Here is an 18,190-nt window from a genome sequence, read left to right as displayed (position 1 = left end):
TGTTTCCTTTCAATAGCTCTGTTACAACTGGTGTGGGCCACCGCCTCTAGGTCAGCACTCCTTGTCCTTCCTTCCCGCGTGTTTGCTTCAATCTCTCTCTGCATGACAAATTAGAGCCTCACAGCTCTCCGTGAGCAGAAAGCAGATAGAAAAGCAAACAGCGTGCAATGCTCACGTCGGGCTCTCGGGCTACACAACAGTTTTCTGCAACTCTAATTAAGACATGGACTGTGGTTACACCAGGATACGAACCGAGCCAGTCTGGCATATTTATGCTTTTATTCTTATTGTTTTGATCACTCTGTCACGCAGCGCTCAGCACGGCCGGCCTCGGCTACGCTTTGCTGCCCTCCAACGGGACTAAGAGCCGATCCCTGGCGGCCGCGCTCCGAGCGGTCACATGAGGCGCCGCGGAGCCCCCGCCTTCCTTCCTCCGCACCCCCTTGCCGCGAATGGCACGGCCCGGATGCGCTTGTACGCAAGGAAGGTGCGGGCGAACCATTGAGCGCGGCTGGGGGAACCCGGTAGCCGTCGGCTGGGAACGGCCCTTCGGCCGGGCGCTGCGCTGCGGCGGGGGGGAAGCGGACGTGACAGGCGGAGGGCGATGGTGGTTCCCCGGGGACAGGAGCATCGGGCCCCGCAGGAGGTACCGCGGCCGCGTCTCTCCCCGCTTCTCCAGGGCGTAGAGGCCCGTTTCTCCCGGCCCCGCTCTGTGGGGCCGCGCCCGGGGCTCCGTGCGGCGCTGCGGGCTCGGGGCCCTGCGCTGTGGGGCCGGGGGGAGCCGGGCCCGGCGGGGTCAGCCTGGAGGCCGTGCGGGGCTCCCGTCGGTCAGCCGTGCGCCGTGACATTGCTCGGCCTGTCGTGGGCTCTGCGCTGTCTGTGGAGGAGAGGCGGGGGAAGGTTTAGGGAGAGCTGGTGGGGAAGGGGGGCTGGGGGATGTCTGCAGCCTGCGGTGCCCGAAGGAGGGCCCGCTGCGCTGTGCCACGGCCTGCCTCTGCTGGGTCATGGTTCTGTGGGTCCTCGTCCCTCTACATAGCTAAATAGATTTAAAAGAAGCACTCTTAGGAGAGTGCTGCCTCGGTAAGGAACAGCCAAGATATCCCTACCAAAAACTAGTTGATTTGTTTGTTTTGTTTTTGAAGGCATACTTGGACTGAAATTGCCTGGCCCGAATGGTGGATGGCCACAAGAAATTATCTGCTTGTTTTTGTATTTAAAAAGAAGTGTAATAATCAGAGGCGTTAATGTGGGATACGCTGTCATGTGGAGGCTGACATTGAGGGAAATGTACATAACTGAGAATAAGTGAGCTGCAGTATGGCAGGCTGCAGACTGGGAGTTTGGACAGGAGATACTTAAATGGGGGGGGAGGAGGGTGGTGGTAAAGAAACTTGGGGTTTAATCCACACAGCAGCCCATGGTTTCTCTACCTTGTTCTATTTTAAGATAGTTTAAGTCTGGAAAACATTCGTAGGAAGAAGGAGGGGAGGAACGTTGCATGAGTGTTGTGTTGTTCGTTTGTCAGGTTGAAACAAGGGAAGATGAGGAACAAAACATCAAGCTGACGGAGATTTTGGAACTGTTGGTGGCTGCTGGGTATTTCCGAGCAAGAATCAAAGGGTTATCGCCCTTTGACAAGGTGAGACTAATGCATTGTTTAGTAAAAACCTTTTTTGAACTATAAGTGGGTTTTTATTTCAAGTTAGTTTAGCAATTCTAGGTGACTCTTCTTAAAAAAGTAAAAGATTTTTGCAATGTTGGCTTTCCCATTTAAATGTATCTGCAAATGAGCCCTTTTCGGACGCAGCAGAGTCTGTCTTTAAAGAGACAGCTGGATTCAAACTAATAGCTGGTATGCTTTTCTGTGCACATTATGGCCTAAGTTTGAGTCATATATAGGGAGTTCTGCAGCTCTGTCAGCTGCAGTTGGAAGCCCTGATGTTTGCAGATAACCACTTCTTTTGAAAATTGCTGTGCTCTTTATGAGAAAAGAGAGAGATCTGTAGTGAGAGAATTTGCAGAAGAGCAGAACAGTTAGCTTAGTGGATTTATTTTGGGCTTGTTTTACGTATCTTTAAAATGTCGTGTGTGTCAACCAGTCATTGTCCTGGGCAGGAAGTGTGTGATAGTGACAATGAGCAAAGTTCAAGCTGAAAAGAGACTTCTGAATTGTTTTACTACTGACACTGTGAGAAGTTCCTGCACTGAGGTTTGTCCGCTTCTGGACACTTCTGTTTTCTGCTCTTCCTTTGGTCATAGCACAGTGCAGCTTCAGTTTCTGAATACTGCATGGCATTGCTGACCTTAGGTATTACTGAGGCTGTGCATGCAGGCACAGCGTAGTCACAAGGAGACAGCCTTGGGTGTAAACCATTGCTTTTCTGCATAGAAGTGTATGCATCAGGTTTATGCATACCTGAATACAGTTGCAATTGACAGTGCCCAACTTTAACAAAGCAAGCATTGCTATTGGAAACAAACTGGCTGGGAAGACATAAAGAATACTGGATGAGTGTTTTAGATGGGTTTGTCAGAGGGCTAATTGGTTTTAGAAAGCCTTGTGACATCCTAATTTGGTGTATGATGTTGAGTTTTCCTATGTTTTAAACTGTTCCTTATGCTCATCATGTTTGCTTATGCTTAGGTTATATTGGATATGTTTGCATGAGATTGTCTTTCAGAACTTTAGTGTTTAAAGAAAAGTTGATTAGATGGCTGAGGGGTTTAGTTATACTTAAGTAGCTCTAGGGGCAGGGTCTGAAAATGATCTCTCCAGAGTTAGGGATGTACATGACTATTTCTGTATATAGCACTTGGTTTTGCTAATGTCTGCATTTAGGAATGTAGGGTATATTTGTTTTTATCTCTTCAGATTACTGTGGAACTAACCATGCTGTTGCTTCTTTGGCAGGTTGTAGGTGGCATGACGTGGTGCATCACTACGTGCAGCTTTGATATCGATGTCGATTTATTGTTTCAGGAGAACTCTACTATTGGCCAGAAAATGTAAGTTGTCAAAATGGCAATAGCGTTTGGTTCTTTTCTTTTGTCTTAGGAAGGAATAAAGGATAGGAAGAATTATCTGATATTTGCCTGTTTGTAATGAGGGTTTTCAGTCAGATTTCCTCCTTTTCAACGTTCTGTGGGTTTCTGGGATACTCAGGCTGTAGTTCTGTGAACTGTGAAACCAGAAAGAAGCTTATTCTGAAAAAGGCAGCATTACCCTCGCTGGGCTGCTGTGCTCTTATATCCCTACTATGAAGCAAAAGCATTTATGTGGCTGAACAACAAAATGGATTGGGAACTGATCCAGGGTAAAACCTACCAAAAAAAAAAAAAGAAGAAAAACAGAAGGAAAATAGTTTTAACATGAATCTGTTACTGGCTCCACATCCCTGTGCAGCTGTACAGATGCTTGTGCTGGCACAAGAGGATGATGCAGGGGCCAAAACAAAGGGCAGAGAGAGACCACGCTGCTAGAAACTGTGGAATACAACAGAAGACCATCCTTGAGTTCCCTGTGTCTGCAGTTGTGCTGTGTAAATAACCTCTGATTCCTCTGTCAGATTCTGGGTTGGAACTATAGGCAGACAATGTAAAGCAGAATGACATTGTTGCCAAAACAGTTACCTATCTTTATTGTGACCTAATGAGACCATTTTGGTTCAATGTAATTTCTCATGCAAACAGGAATTAGCTGGCTTAGGAGTATTAGGGAAGGCAGTGAAAATCATTTATGCTGAGAAAACGAGAATCAGTTCTAAACTGTATTATTACTTGGTGTTTCTGTGATAAAAGCCATGGTTGAAGTTTGCAGAAAGTAAGAGTAGCCTGTCCGGTTACAGTTACATGAGGAGACTTACTTGCTCCGTGTGGTTGGAAAGAGCATCCATCTGTACTGTTTTCTCAAAAATCATTTAGCATTGGCAAGACTTTAATGCGTTTAATAATAAAGATTTGTTGTTACTCCATTAAATTTAGAAGTACTCAATCATCGTAGCTACATAAAGCATTGGTAAAAGCACACAATTCAATTTAGATTAGTGATGAAGGTGGTATTGGTGGGTTTTCTTGTTCTGGGTTTTTTTGTTGTTGTTGTTGGCTGCCAAGAAAATGTTTCTTATCCTTAAGAACAGGAAATAATTAAGTTGTTCTTAAAATGTTCTTTTCTCCCTGCAACTGACTGCACGTAGAACTGGTGAAACAAAAACCAAGCTTAACTCCCACAACAGCAGAAGTGATTGATTTGTATTTTGTAAAGGCACTATTCCAAGACTTTGGTCTGTCTCATCCCTCTTGTTCCTCTTCATTTCTGTCAGAGTATCAGTTGTCCATCCTATCTGAACAGTACAGGATATCACTGAAGTCAGTACTGGGCCACTTAATTGTTTTCCTTCATGAGGAAATGTAATTTCTCCACGTTCATTCTTGATGCCAACACCTGCTTTAAAATGCACTGTGGAGTACAGGCAGCAGAAACTGCCTCGCTCTGAGATAAGGGGTTTGTTGGAAGCAGAATGGTGTTCTTCTAGGTGGGTGCTTTGTCAGAGTAACCCTTTCATTTCACCAGATTGGAGTGAGATAGTTACTGGTAAATTCAGTTTTATCCGCTTTGAACCACAACCATATGAACTGTACTATGCTTAGCTGTTAGATGTTGCATGTATTTGTACTCTTAAACTTTCAGTAATGATATTGGGATAATTTGACAGTTCTATTAGATTAATTTTTAAGTCCTTAGAAGGGACGGTTTAGTTTTTGAGTGCATGTCTTTTACTTTGTATGCTATCTTTTAGTAACACACATAGAAATAAGCACTGTATCTACAGACACCTTTGCATTTTGTATCTTAGGTGAGCATTTCATCTGAAATGATGGGCAATGTAGTCATTGCTGGTAGTATATAATGCAATGTAAAAGTTATTCTGTAACTGAAAGGTACAGCTGTGTGCAGTGGAAGCCACTAGAGGGAACTTTCTAACAGCTAATATTGTTTGCAAAAATAATTGGAAATTCTCAAGAGCAAATTGGGGTCCGTGTGCATTTGTGTTCATCTGGTTTTGTTTGGTTACTTCTTTTTTTTTTTTCCTAATAGTGCCTTAACTGAAAAAATCGTGTCAGTATTACCGAAAATGAAGTGTCCTCATCGTTTGGAACCGCATCAGATCCAGGGTCTGGATTTCATTCATATATTTCCCGTTGTACAGGTAATAACTGTGCTACGTATCAATACTTGGCTGAGAAAGGGCATAAAGTTTGCATGCAGATTTTAACAAGGATCCATGGTACTGTTTGTCTTTTTAACTTTAGAAGGAATAATGACAGAAAAGTAGTTTAAGTGAATGCTTTTGAAGAGCTGAATGGCATTATGGATGATCTGTGTTCAACACAAATACTGAAGTATTTGGAGTCATGTTCTGTTTCTTATGGTATTTGTCTGCTTAAAAGAACTGAAAGACTTTGTGGGTGGAAAAATAAATTCATCTGAATTGACCCTATTGCTGTGTGTTTGCTGAGCAGCACTGACCATGTGCATACTCACAGTTCTCCATTTTATTAAGATTCAGGCTGACACATGATAAGTTCCACTTACATGTGGTATCTTAAGAATGCTTGGTATGTTATTATCATTCTTCAGATTTTAACTTCATCTGCACACAAAAACGTATTCCTTATAAACAGGGAAGATGGAGGCAGGCTCTTTCTTTATCTCCTTTCCTCTTTCCTGTGAAAGAGTGTGGCAAGTGTTTCATATAAATTCCAGTTTATAGACGCAAGGAGAACTTCCTCCTTTTCTTATCTTCTGGTGAGAGGTTGTTGAGAGAAACCACTCTTAGCTCTTTCTCCCTCTGCTTACAGTGGAAAGCTTGTATTTTGTTCATGTGAGCTTTTACTTCTAAACTTCTACTGCTGAAGAAAACCTACCTCAGATTAATTTCTTGCCCTGATTAATTTGAAATGATTATAATGAGAATACATCAGGTAAATGACATCTCTCACAGGATGAATAATTCCTGTCCTAAAGTGAAAAAGTAAATTATTACTCCTGCTCTAAAAAATGTGGCACTGGGTATTCTTTTCTCTTTACCTGCTTTGTCCAAAATTTGATTTTAGGATGTTACTTCTGGACAGGAAAACCATTATTTCTAAGCAGAAGTGAAGTTGGCTTCTCGATTTCTCTGAAAGCAGCGATTCTCAGTCTTAATTGCTAGGCAGTGGGGAACGTAGCTATTCCATGCTTCGTCAATGAATTCTTTCTTGGTGAGATGTAAGTTGTTGGTATGTAAAAGATAATTTTCTGGAAACGTGGCTTTCTGTCAGTTTCTGGAATGCTGCAAGATCTTAATAAGCGTAGCACAACTTGGCATGTAGAAATTGTGTATTTGATAATGCTGCTTCACTCAATACGTAGTTGAATTCAAGATTTTGCTTACTATCTATAAATCGTAGGGCAGTTCCCAGGTGATACAGAAGCTCTTTCCTCTGCTTGGAGTTGCATCCCAAAAGCTTTTGCACTGTGCAAGCTAGTCCAGTGAAGTCAGTGGCAGGTATTTAGCTCAATCCTTCTGAGTAGGAAGAATTAAATTGTGCTGGCTCACTGCTACTGGCTGTCAGAGTTTTTCTTCTTAAGAAAAAAATGGAGGGAAAAAGGACTTACAAAGTCAGAACCACATCAGCAGATGCGGTGCAGTTCTTCTGGGTGAATTCTGCTTGTGTCTACAGAGAAAAGTATGTACATAATCTCGTGTTGAGGTGTGGTTTGCAATTTATAGCTTATATTTTGAGCTCTCCTGTTGTCAGCGTACTTCCTTCACGTTCCAGGGATTCATGTTTATAGCAAAGAAAACTGATTTTGGCTCAAACTTGAATCCCAAGTTGGATCTGATCTCTGATGTGACCTGCTGCACAGGCTGTCAACAGCTCACGAGATTTATCTTCTCTGACGTTATTTACAGTGCACTTGAATCTCCTGGGACTTTTTGTGTGGTCCTATAAATGTCTCAAGAAATGTTCTTGTCTTACACAGGCATGTGGTTCTTGAAAACTTCATGGGCTCAAAGCTGTATTTTTTCACAGTGGAGCTGTAGTTTGTGGAAAAGATCAATGATCTGTAACAGGAGAAATCAGTTGAAATGTGTAGAGCCTAGATGTAGTGGCTTCTACCTGGGGCAGAGCCAATACTTATGAGGTCACATCCTGAATAATGTGCTCAGTCAGTGCTATGGACCAGTGAGAAAAGACAGATCCTGTGCAGGGTCCAAGCACTGAGAGCCCAGAATCTGTTCAGCTTGTGATTGTGTCCAATTCCAGCTCATCTGCTCCCACTCTGTCTGCTCACCTGGGTTGTGAACAGTTCCAGCTTGCTTTATAGAAGAATGTCCGCAGACTATGTGGAAGACTACCTGCACTATGTGTTTGATTTAAAGTGTGCTTTCAAGGGTTTCTTTGGAGTAAATAGGAACATACCTGCTTGTATGCAGAGTATAGTTGTGTTTTTGCATCTATGCTGTGAGCACAGTACTTTCTAGAGCCAAAGACTGTAAGTAGTGAAGCAGAGAGACAGCCCTGATGGCTCATATAGCATAGTACTGGTTTGAGTACAGAATGGGATGTAATTTTTGCTGGCTGATAGAGCCAACCTCATGGTCTGGTGAATCTGAGCTTTTCCATGGTATAAACAAAAAAAGTCAGAAAACTAAAGTTCCACTGTTTTCTGTACTACTGGTTTTGCTCTATATTATGGGAGTACAATATTAATAATGTTTAACAAGTAGTAATGATGAATACTATTGAAAATATAATTAGTATGCTGTTCCCATGTGCACTGTAAAAGTGTGTTACTAACTGAAGTAGTAGCTTCCCCCCTGCTAGGATGTGAAGTTTCTCCAACTCATTATTAGAAGGGGTAGGGAGGGCTGCAGATCTTTTGGGGAAAGCCAATTGATTTATTTTTTTCTTCCTAAGAAATGCAAGCCAAATGAATAATGCTAAAAGTGATACACACTAAATTGCATTTCAGAGATGCTCGTCATTTTACTTTTTGGAATACACTGAGTTGAGATGCAAATATTTGGATCATGCAAATCTATATTGGTAGAATTCTGATGAACTTCACTTATAGTACTGAAGGCTTCACAGTGTCTGTAAATCAGTTTGACAGCTGGCGATTCCTAGTAGTTGAAGCTTCAATACTTTTCCATACTTATTTGAATTAATTTATTGAAGTATAAAAGCAGGTCAGTGTATGAGAAGTTGCACTGCAAGCTAAGTAGAGTGGAAATCATGAAGGAGCATAACTAATTCTGCAATACTGTTTAAAACTACTACATAGAGGTGTTTATGGGGGAGGGTATCAGGCCCTATTCTAAGTGTGGAAGGGGAGACAGTTCAGTCTTAGGCCAGTTGAATCCCTCAGTAGTGTGAACAGAGTGGCTCATAAGTGGTTTATATTGTTCAATACAAGAAATTCAGCAGATTGAAGATGGTGTAGGTGTTTGTATGTAAAAGTATAACAGTAAGGGTAGCAATGTATAATTTCTTATTAGTTGTGTGATTCAACCTTTCATTTATCTTTTTAGCTCATAGAGGAATAGCTAACATGATGCTTATACAATAGTTAAAGCATGGTCATTCTATTAGGAGCTGGTCCTTCAGTTACCATCTTTGCAGATAAATTTTCTTGTTTGTGTGTTTCTTTATTGTATTTAAAACAGTTACGCAGCAATTCAGTGTTGGCTGTTGTTGTCTTTCTTCCTTTTTCCACTGATACAAATTTCTTTTTTAGTGGCTGGTGAAACGTGCAATAGAAACAAGGGAAGAAATGGGGGACTATATCCGTTCTTACTCTATATCACAGTTTCAAAAAACTCATAGACTTCCAGAGGTAAGACAGAAACTAATTTGCTTTCCTGTAACATTATGTGGAATGCCTGGGTGCCATATCAGCTTCACAGCTCCGTGAAGTGTTTGTTTGGACTTGTATTTTTTCAGGGTTCTTCTAATGCTTAGACACAAAAATAACAGTAATGGAAACGTCTGTCTTCTGCTCTGAGTTCATCCCAACTTTCTCTCTTTGTCACATAGTAACGATAGGAGATCCCCCTAAAAGGACCAGGATTGCATTAATGGTTAGATACTGTATAAGCAGAGAACAGAAAGTCTGCCAGTCTGGATACAGTTTTGAAGATGTGTCTACCTAGCTGATGGGAGAAACAAATATTTTTTCAGCTATAGGAACTCACTGGCATTTCACCAAACAATTGTTCAGCTCAGAAAGTATTTGACAAATTTGTTTGCTAAACTTATTACAGTGGTTGAGATTATGTCTTCGTTCCTGGTATTTTTAATCACCTCTGATGTCTTGCAGGATGATGAATTTATGCAAAGAAAAGAGAAGGCTGTCAAAACAGTTACTGATATCTTTGTGAGTAAATTATTATTATTTTCTAATGATCAAGAAGTAAGCAATTTTAGCAGTGAATGAAAGTGCTTGGTTTAATTCTGCTTGATGCATTTGCTTCTGGATTTTCTCCTGTGAAGGTCCTATGTCGAATGCCTTTCTCAGAAAGGGTTACAGAAGACAACACTTGATGTTGGAAACCTTTTAGGTGTACGTTATTACATGTAGGTAAATCATGCCAGTTGCCAACGCAGTGTGTGGTGTTCCATGCTATCAAACAAATCACAAGGTTGCTTACAGGTCATTCAGCTTTCACTGGGCTGTTTGGCTGAAGCCATCAGCAACTGGCCTTAATTTGCTTTGAAATTTATCAAAACGGCAGTAACTTTTTGAGTTTAAATGTCTGCGTTTCAGACCTTGTCATTTTTACTGTTTGAGTTAGCAATGAAAACATACACCATGCTTCGAGGAAGTTATCTTCAAATAGCAAATGTTGATTTGGAAAGATGATACCCGTTGGTTTCTTTTTCCTTCAACTCTATGTATTTGAAAGCTTTTAACACACGCTTCCAGGATGCATGATTGCCTCATATCTGAATTCAGATGCCTGGCCCAATAGCTTGAGTTTCTGTCCTTGCTTGCTCTCTTTATTTTTGCCAGATTGCTTGCAAAATTTTGAGAAGCAATGAGAAATGCAGATATGTTTTGAATAGGACACTTCCAAGAGTCTTCAAAAAGGGATGAAAATGCTCTTCTTTGGGAAAATCACTGCTATTTCAGGCAGCTCAATATAGGTGTTCTACACTCTGCGTTTGTGTTCAGTGCTGGTATTACAGGCACTGTGATCACTTGTTTAGTGGACTGGACCAGACAAATCATCTTATTCTTTTGTCATATTTTGGAGGTATTTATTTTGCCAAATAAACTACAGGAGTGCTGCTGAACTGAGCGTTATGTGGTTGAATTACAGATTATGTTGTAAAAGGGCATTGCTGTAAATGTCTCCAGATGATGATTTCTCACTAATACGCTTGAGTAATTAGTTTTGCTATGTAAGTTTTAAGTACAATTGTTCTAATTGTTGTTACTCATTTTGGGATGGTGTTTTTTTTTGTTCTTGAGATACTTTTGTTTGTCAGTTTTGTTGACTGTTTTGGTTTTTTGAGGGTAGGAGGAGTTATCTCCCATCATGAATGGGTGTTATTGTTTCGTTTGTACACCAGCGTAACATTCTAAACGGAGGGAACAGAAAATAAATTCATGAGATCTCTTAAGGTGTCGACACATGAGTGCGGTCCAGAGGAATGTGCAGAGTGAATTTTAAGGGGGAAAAGCACACAAGCTTTTCTGTCTGTCCATAGGAGCTGGAAGAAAGGGTATAATCTCAGGACTTCTGCAGGTCACCTTTAAATCGCCGTGCAATGGGATTGGAAGAGAAATCAACTTTCCTAAAAGAGAATTGCCACGTGTGAAAGATTAAGTTGTTGACTGAATTCATCATTAGACCTGTGCTCTAAGGACCTGCCCTTCTTTTCTCAAAGGGACAGTACAGTGTGATTTATGGTTCCATGGTTAGAAAAGGGAATATTAAATATCAGTATCGGCTATTGGAATAAGTGCTGCCATTGAAAAGTGATTGTCTATTAAATGGAAATTCTCTTACAACGGCCTTGTTCAAGTACTTGATTAGCTAATGTCAAGGCTAATGTTAATGGTACAGTGGCTTTATATACACACTTTATATATAATATACTATGCTACCACAGAAGCTATGACTTTCATTGCTTTTTTGTGGGTGTGCGAATGCATGTTACCTAAGTTTCTTGATGGTAAAAGTCTTGCTGATGTAACAGGCAAAAATGTAACAAGGTTTGAAACAAAGATGACAGAAATTCAGATTGGAAACAAGTGACAAATTGCAGAGAGTAACTTCCAAATTCAGGAGAATCTTGCCAAGGAATACTTCCTTTCTCACTTGTTTAAAATCTCCATTTTGGGATGTCTTTGAAAAAGGTTGAAAGCTGTTTTAGCAAGGTTAAGGTTCAAGAACTGTAGAAAATGATAGTTTGTGTTGTATAAGAGATTATATCAAGCAAAATGTAGTCTCTTATTTTCCTTTGGAACTTCTTGCTTTGAATCATTTGTCCCATGTGAATAGGTTTGTTTGAAGTTAAGCATATTAAGAAAGCATGTATAAAAAATACACGCTTCGACTTCATCTTTTGCTTTAGTAATGTGTTTTTTTAACCATTCTGAACCTGGCCCTTGAGGGGTTTTGAGTTATTTCGAAGTTAGCCAACGAAGGAAATAGGGCTGTTGCTTTTCATTGTTGACTCTTTGGTAATGATGATGAAGTTTTTCTCTGCTGTGATGAAGGTTTGAACTCCCCCTCAGAGTGCCTTGGCACTACCAGCTTAATCTTAGGACTTTTGTTACTTTTTTCACTAAATGTTTGTTGTGTTATTTTTTGTTTTCCTTTAAAACATGATGAAGGAAATGGTTGAAGAGCTAATGTTTCTTGTCAAATAACTCTTTCTAGTGTCTTTGAAATGTGGGAAGACAGATCCCATAGTGCATAGAAATGAATTTAGTAAGATTTGTGTAAAAAAGAAAATGAAGTCTCGGGTGTTTAAATCATTGAGTTCAAACATTGAGTTTGAAAGCAAACAGTGTTAAAATACCACTGTAAGCAGTAATGGTTTTCTTATTTATTTATTCAGTAAAAAAAATGCTTTCTGCAAGCTCTGACTTCATTCACTGTCTTGTCTGACAGGAGGTTTACAAGCCCCAGAGAAAATACAAACGTCAGAAGGGGGCTGAAGCACTGCTGGATGAGGAGTCAAAGGTTCATGCTACGCTCCTGGAATATGGCAGGTGAAAGGCTTGGTTTGGTTGTTTGAAGGCTTTCTGTTGTGTACATTTAAAAATCGATCGTGATTTGTTTTTAATTCTACTTGAGAATCAAACTTTCACATTTTCTCCAGTCAGGTTTCAGACTTACTTTACTCATCCTGTTCCCCTTTGAACTCTATATGTGGGCAATGCGACATTGCACCACCAATGGAAACCCATTTTCTGACTTGCCCCTTTAGTGAGTTATGTTCATTGAATGTACTTACTCTTTGCTCCTTAAAAGTGGTTTATGCAGTGGTGGCAACACTACTTTTGAGTGCTTCTGTATTAAAGCAGCTTTATACATTTTCTGTGGGAGGGTGGTGCTCTGTCACCTTGCCTACGCTACTAAACTTTAAAATGCAGAGTGAAATTAATGTTGGTGGATTCTTGAAAACCTGGAGTTATGCTGTCATAAAATAGGACTGAATTTACCCCTTAAATATGAGTGTTGAATAAATGGAGAACAAGTGACAGTTACACTTTTGAGCCATTAAGGACATAAATAGTCCTGCTTCTGCAGTAGTTCACAGCTACAACTCTTTAGTTCCTTAACTAGTCATAGAGAAAACATCACTCTGTGGCTGGGTATGCAGTGGGTTTAGTGCTTCCTAAGTGTGTCTAAGTTGTTCATCTCTAAAATTTCTTTCTACCTGACTTTTCTTTAAGATGATATTTCTAAACTAGCAACATAATTCAAATGTCAATTTTTCCTCTCCAGAAAAAGAGGTAGAACATTGTGAGTATATCTTTGAGGCTCTTTACTCTGAGCTTCACAAAGAAATGACAAGTTCATCAAAGCATGTAAGGCAGTTTTCCTGAGGATTGTAGATTGTACTTACAAATTCCTGAGGCCCTTCTAGAATTCAGAAGCTAATTGTTCAGGATGAAATTCTGACTGGGAGAAGAACAGCCCTTTTGCCCTCTGTGTGCTTGTTGTCATAACCTTTTAATAAGAGTCTCGATGTGCAAATCATAATGGAAAGAGTGGACTGAGGTGGAATTGTTCTGTAAATATACTGTAGTACCTGCTTAGTTCATTTATTTAAAGAATTCCAAAACTAACATGAACCTGGCTTTGGATGTTAGTTTTGTTTAATCAATCACTTTTTAGTGAATCTTATCAGTAAAAACTTGATAGAAACTCAGTTTGTGGAAGTTGAAGACAACAATGTGCTTATTTCATGTTACTGTTATTCTTTCAGGAGGTATGGATTTAGCAGACAAGCAGGAAAAACAGAACAGGTGAAAAACTTTTGCATTTTTCAAACTTACTCAAATTTTTTCAAGAACTGCATTGCTTTTGTTGGAACGTTGGTTGCTGTAAGATGTTGAAGTTAGATAGCATCATATTTTGGGTTACGCAATTGACTTGTGGGGTTTGTAGTTCTCAGAAGGGAATGGAATAATGGGTCTGTGCCAGAGATGTGTCTAGCCAGCTACAGACACTGTCTTGAAGTGCTAAAATACTTACGAAGTGTGAAAAGACTGTCATGAAAAATGGAACAATGTGTGAGGCTGTTCCAGTAGCTGAAATGTTTCCATAACTGGAACATAGTAGATCTGGGTTTTTTGTTGCTGTTGTTACTTTCTTTTTTCTCCTTGCTGTCTGTATTAATACTTTAGGTTACTGCAACTAGATCTAATATTTTCTTAATTTCTCTTCAAAAGACTGAAGATAAGAAAATTGTGCTACCCTCAGGGCTTGCAGCAGCAGGAAAAGCTGAGCCTTGTGATGAAGATGACCTTCGGGCAGCTGAAGAGGTGTGTCACCTGTCTGAGTAGGCGTGGATGAAACTAACTTATGGGGAGGGAAGCAGTTATCACTGCTCTCCTCTATCATTGTCATTCTCTTAAGGAAGGAAGATTTCTGTGCTTGCTTTCCAGAAGAGAATATGGAACTCGAAATCAATGCTCCAAAATTAAATGCTTATTGGTATTCTGTAACAAAAAGTTAAACTTCTGTAATGGACTGTGAGCATTTTTAAGGGGCCAGGTTTTGGGTTGATATGGGGAGAGACAGGCTGATTTACAATATGTATTCTTATAAAGAGTTTTCCTGTATTTGGTAGTTTCAGCCACCTCTGAATTAACTTTTGCAGATTTGCTGTCCCATTACATGCATTAAAACGCACACTACGTTATAATAGTTGTATACGTATACCACTGTCATTAGTCAGAAATAAGGTAATAGAAGATTTGTGTAATACCTCTTATTTTATCCTAGCTTCGCATTAAAACTCTGATGACTGGAATGGCTGCAATGGCAACAGAAGAGGTAAACAACGTCTAAAATTCATACAGCTTCATTTAAATTGTGGTTGGTTATGTTTTAGCAGTCACAGTTTGTATTCATCATCAGTGTTTCTTACTTTGTCAGGCTCCATAGTACATTAAGATACAGGGTAAGGATATGCATGCAAATTTTAGTACAGTTTTCTCCAGTCTTGAATTGTCTTAAGAGGCTGATAACTTAATCCTGGTAAAATAATGTAAATGTAATGAAAATTGTATGTGTTTCATGATGTTTCTCAGAGTGCTGATAAATAATGAAAACAATACCGTTATTATAAGACTTTTGAAAGAAAAACAACTGCTTTTGTGATTTCAGTTAAAATTCATAGTCAGCTGCAGTGTATCTGTATGTAATGGAACTTCTAGATGGTAGTAATCTTAGGGTGAGAGGAATGGGAAGAAATTCATGTTTTAGGAGTTGTTTCAGTGTATTGTGGTGTCTCAGAAGATAAGGCACTATTTAGTCTGCTCTCAGTGTTGACTGAAATGTTTAGAGCATGGAGAAATTGCCCTGCATAAAGCACAGGCAGTTCCAAAACACGCAATGTTTTGTCACTTTGATACAATTGCAGGGCAAGTTGACAGCAAGCACAGTAGGACAGATAGTTGGACTCCAGTCGGATGAGATCAAGCAAATAGTGTCAGAATATGCTGAGAAGGTAAGTGTGTTTCCTGATTATGATTTACCAAGTCATGATTGACAGCTTGTTAATTAAAGCTTCCAAGTCAGTTGCTGTGATTGCCTTAAAGCAATAATATTTCATATATGCTGTGGATGATGGTGCAGTCAGGATTCAGGGAGATATTTCAATTAGACACGTGTAAGTTTTTGGCAGAGCACGTCTTTTTAATTACATTCATGGGCATCTTGGGTGTTAAGCAGCTTCTTAAACTTCTTTGGGGATAAAGGGTCTGTGCCCTTTAGTCAGAGGTGTAAACTCAATACTTTTAGAAACGTTAAGTGTCAAGTACAGAGATACAAACACAGGGATCTTACTTGCACTCATTTCCAATTATCGCTTATTCTGGGTCTGTCATTCACAATCAAGCATTATAAAAAAACCAAATTGTTGTTGCTTTAAAAGTCAGGGGTGTATATTAGCTCCGTTCATTGTGTTCAGCTGTGATTGTTTTCTTTAAAGTAATGTGAGAAGAAAATCTAGCTCTTCAAGCAATTAATACATATAATACATCACTGCCAGTTATGAGTTATAGGTTGCTCTTATTTGTCCAGTAGTCTTCTCATATTTCTTCTTTTTTGTTGACACTTATGAGGTATGGAGCTTTCCCATTTGAGAGATAAACCCTATAACTCAACAGAGTCTATAGCAAATTCTTGGCCTTTCTTTATTATAAAAGATTGGAAGAACAGAAGTCCAAGGGTCATATTTCAATGTTACATTTCTTCTGCTCTGAGAGAAGGCAGCAAGACCTTGACTATTGCAGTAGAACAGTGATTAATACTCTGGGAAGTAAGAACTGATTCAAGTCAAGCCAAAAACATATCGCTTTTCAAATCTACTGGATTTGGAAGGGGGGGGGGGGGGGGGAAAGGGTGTGTGCATGCATACACCACGAAAAGAGAACTAAGGATGTTACCAAACAGCTTATTAAAGGAACAGCACTCATGTACGGTTCTAATAATTTTAACCCCTTGTCACTGTTCATAGTCTGAAGGATGGAAGAAGTGCTTATTTGTCTGTCTGAATCTTAACAGGATCCACAGGTGCATTTCCCATGAAGGAAAGCTGGCAAGCAGAATTCCAGATGTGATTTTGCCATTTGCTAAGGCTGTTCTTACATGATTGTATTTTTGCTGAGGATGAATGGATGCGACTTTCTGCTCACCCTGTTAACTTGCTTCTTAAATTCAAAGGAAAGATAGTTTTTTATTACCCCACCCAACGAAGCTATTTTAAAGGACAATTATTCAAAGTAGCTTTGAATTTTACTGCGTGGGAGGGATAATCCCTCAGATGATTTACAGATATTCCCATTCATAGTGGAAGCTTTGAGACCTTCAGTGCAAGTTCATAGAGAGGAATGCAAAACATACTGATCTACATTCTTTGTTGATTTGACAGTAATCTCAGTAGCTTTCCTGTCTTACTTTCTGGTCATGTTTGGAAAAACAGTTTATTCAGACTGAATCCTTCTAGAGGAGCATAGAAAGTGCAGTGAGAGAAGGCTGTTCCCCTTCTGTGTTTTCATTGCAACAATTTTTACATTACAAATAAAGCCATGAGGGAAGTTATTCCTAGTAGAGAAAACCTAAATATTTTATTGATGTTATAGATTTCTGCTTCTCTTTTCCCTTCTATCTGGGGCATAATCATTAAAATGAATATATGCATGGTAGAAACAAGGAGAAATGGAGTATGGCCGCACTACATACACTTCCTCTGAAGATTTTAATGAATTTATCTTGAACTATTTGTTGCCAAGGCTGTTCTATATGGATTCATATTGATGTTTTTGCAAGATCAGTCTCAGATGGTTTAGGTAGCACTTCTTTCTCTCACCTGTCCAGTTTTCTTGGTTTGCATGTAATGTATGTACTGCCCATGCCAGTACCTGACCACTCTTTCAGTGAAGAAATTCCTTTAATATCCAACCTGAACCTCTTCTGGCATAACTTGTGGCCATTCCCTCTTGTCCTGTTGCTGGATAGGCAGGAGAAGAGGCTGATGTCCACTTCGCGACAACCTCCTTTCAGATGATGAGGTTTCTCCTGAGCCTCCTCTTCTCTAGAATGAACAATCTCAGTTCCCTCGGCTACTCCTCATAAGACGTGTGCTCCAGACCCCTCACAGCTTCACTGCCCTTCCCTGGATGCCCTCCAGGGCCTCAATGTCTTTCTTGTGGTGAGGCGCCCAAAACTGAGCACAGTGTGCAAGTTGTGGCCTCACAAGAGCTGAGTGCAAGGGGTTGATCATGTCCCTGGTAGTACGAGATATAAGTAAATCTTGATATCTGTCTTTTTAATATAGCATTGCAGGTGTTGTTTAGAGGTATTATTTCTTTTCCTAATCAGATGGAAAAAAAGAATTGTTAGGATAAATGTCAGAATTAGTTCACAAAAGTAAAATAAAAGTAAATAAAAGCTTAGAGAGGAAAGTGTAATTACCTCACTGAGTATGTCATTGTCATCCAGTTTGCTGCATCTATGCCAGTGTTTCAGTATCTAAAGACAATCATTGGATGCTTTTAGAGTTCTGAATTGACATGTTGAGGTGTGGATGGTCTCCAACAGGTTGAGGAAATACCGCTTATACTGAAGCGGTGCTGTTGCTTAAGGGGATTTTCAGCATGTTTGCTTTTGTTTGTGGTGCTGTTGTTTAAAAACCCTAGTAGGTTTAACTGTGATGCTGATGCAGTATACTGCATTAAATCAATTATTGCAGTATTCTTAACCATTCCCACAGCGCCTCACTAACTTACTTTACCTAATCTTTTGGGATGTAATTGACTAGTTTCTTACCTTGGCATAAGTTAAATTGGTAAGTTGTTGTTTCTGTTGGATTGCAGACACAGTTCTTGGTGAGGAATATCCCAAGCGTGCTCCAGTTTGGCATCTCCTCAGCTACTATAGAAGCAATAAAC

The 18,190-nt window shown here is 39.8% G+C and overlaps 1 protein-coding gene across 3 annotated transcripts in view; it reads left to right on the top strand.

The window, feature by feature from the left end:
* Positions 1-458: 458 nt before the first annotated feature.
* The window catches only part of CCDC93 (CCC complex scaffolding subunit CCDC93), a 31,173-nt gene continuing 13,441 nt past the window's right edge, over positions 459-18,190 (top strand). For all 3 annotated transcript variants that reach the window (XM_072341831.1, XM_072341832.1, XM_072341830.1), the window contains exons 1-11: positions 459-646; positions 1,526-1,639; positions 2,912-3,006; positions 5,096-5,207; positions 8,786-8,884; positions 9,368-9,424; positions 12,174-12,274; positions 13,498-13,537; positions 13,964-14,056; positions 14,520-14,570; positions 15,160-15,246. In XM_072341831.1, coding sequence (XP_072197932.1) covers positions 605-646; positions 1,526-1,639; positions 2,912-3,006; positions 5,096-5,207; positions 8,786-8,884; positions 9,368-9,424; positions 12,174-12,274; positions 13,498-13,537; positions 13,964-14,056; positions 14,520-14,570; positions 15,160-15,246 — 891 coding nt within the window. In that variant the 5' untranslated portion in view covers positions 459-604. The remainder of the gene's footprint in view (positions 647-1,525; positions 1,640-2,911; positions 3,007-5,095; positions 5,208-8,785; positions 8,885-9,367; positions 9,425-12,173; positions 12,275-13,497; positions 13,538-13,963; positions 14,057-14,519; positions 14,571-15,159; positions 15,247-18,190) is intronic.

The sequence above is a fragment of the Excalfactoria chinensis genome, chromosome 7 (genome assembly GCF_039878825.1).
Source record: "Excalfactoria chinensis isolate bCotChi1 chromosome 7, bCotChi1.hap2, whole genome shotgun sequence".
NCBI classification, from domain to species: Eukaryota; Metazoa; Chordata; class Aves; order Galliformes; family Phasianidae; genus Excalfactoria; species Excalfactoria chinensis.
This window is presented reverse-complemented; position numbering and strand designations above follow the sequence as displayed.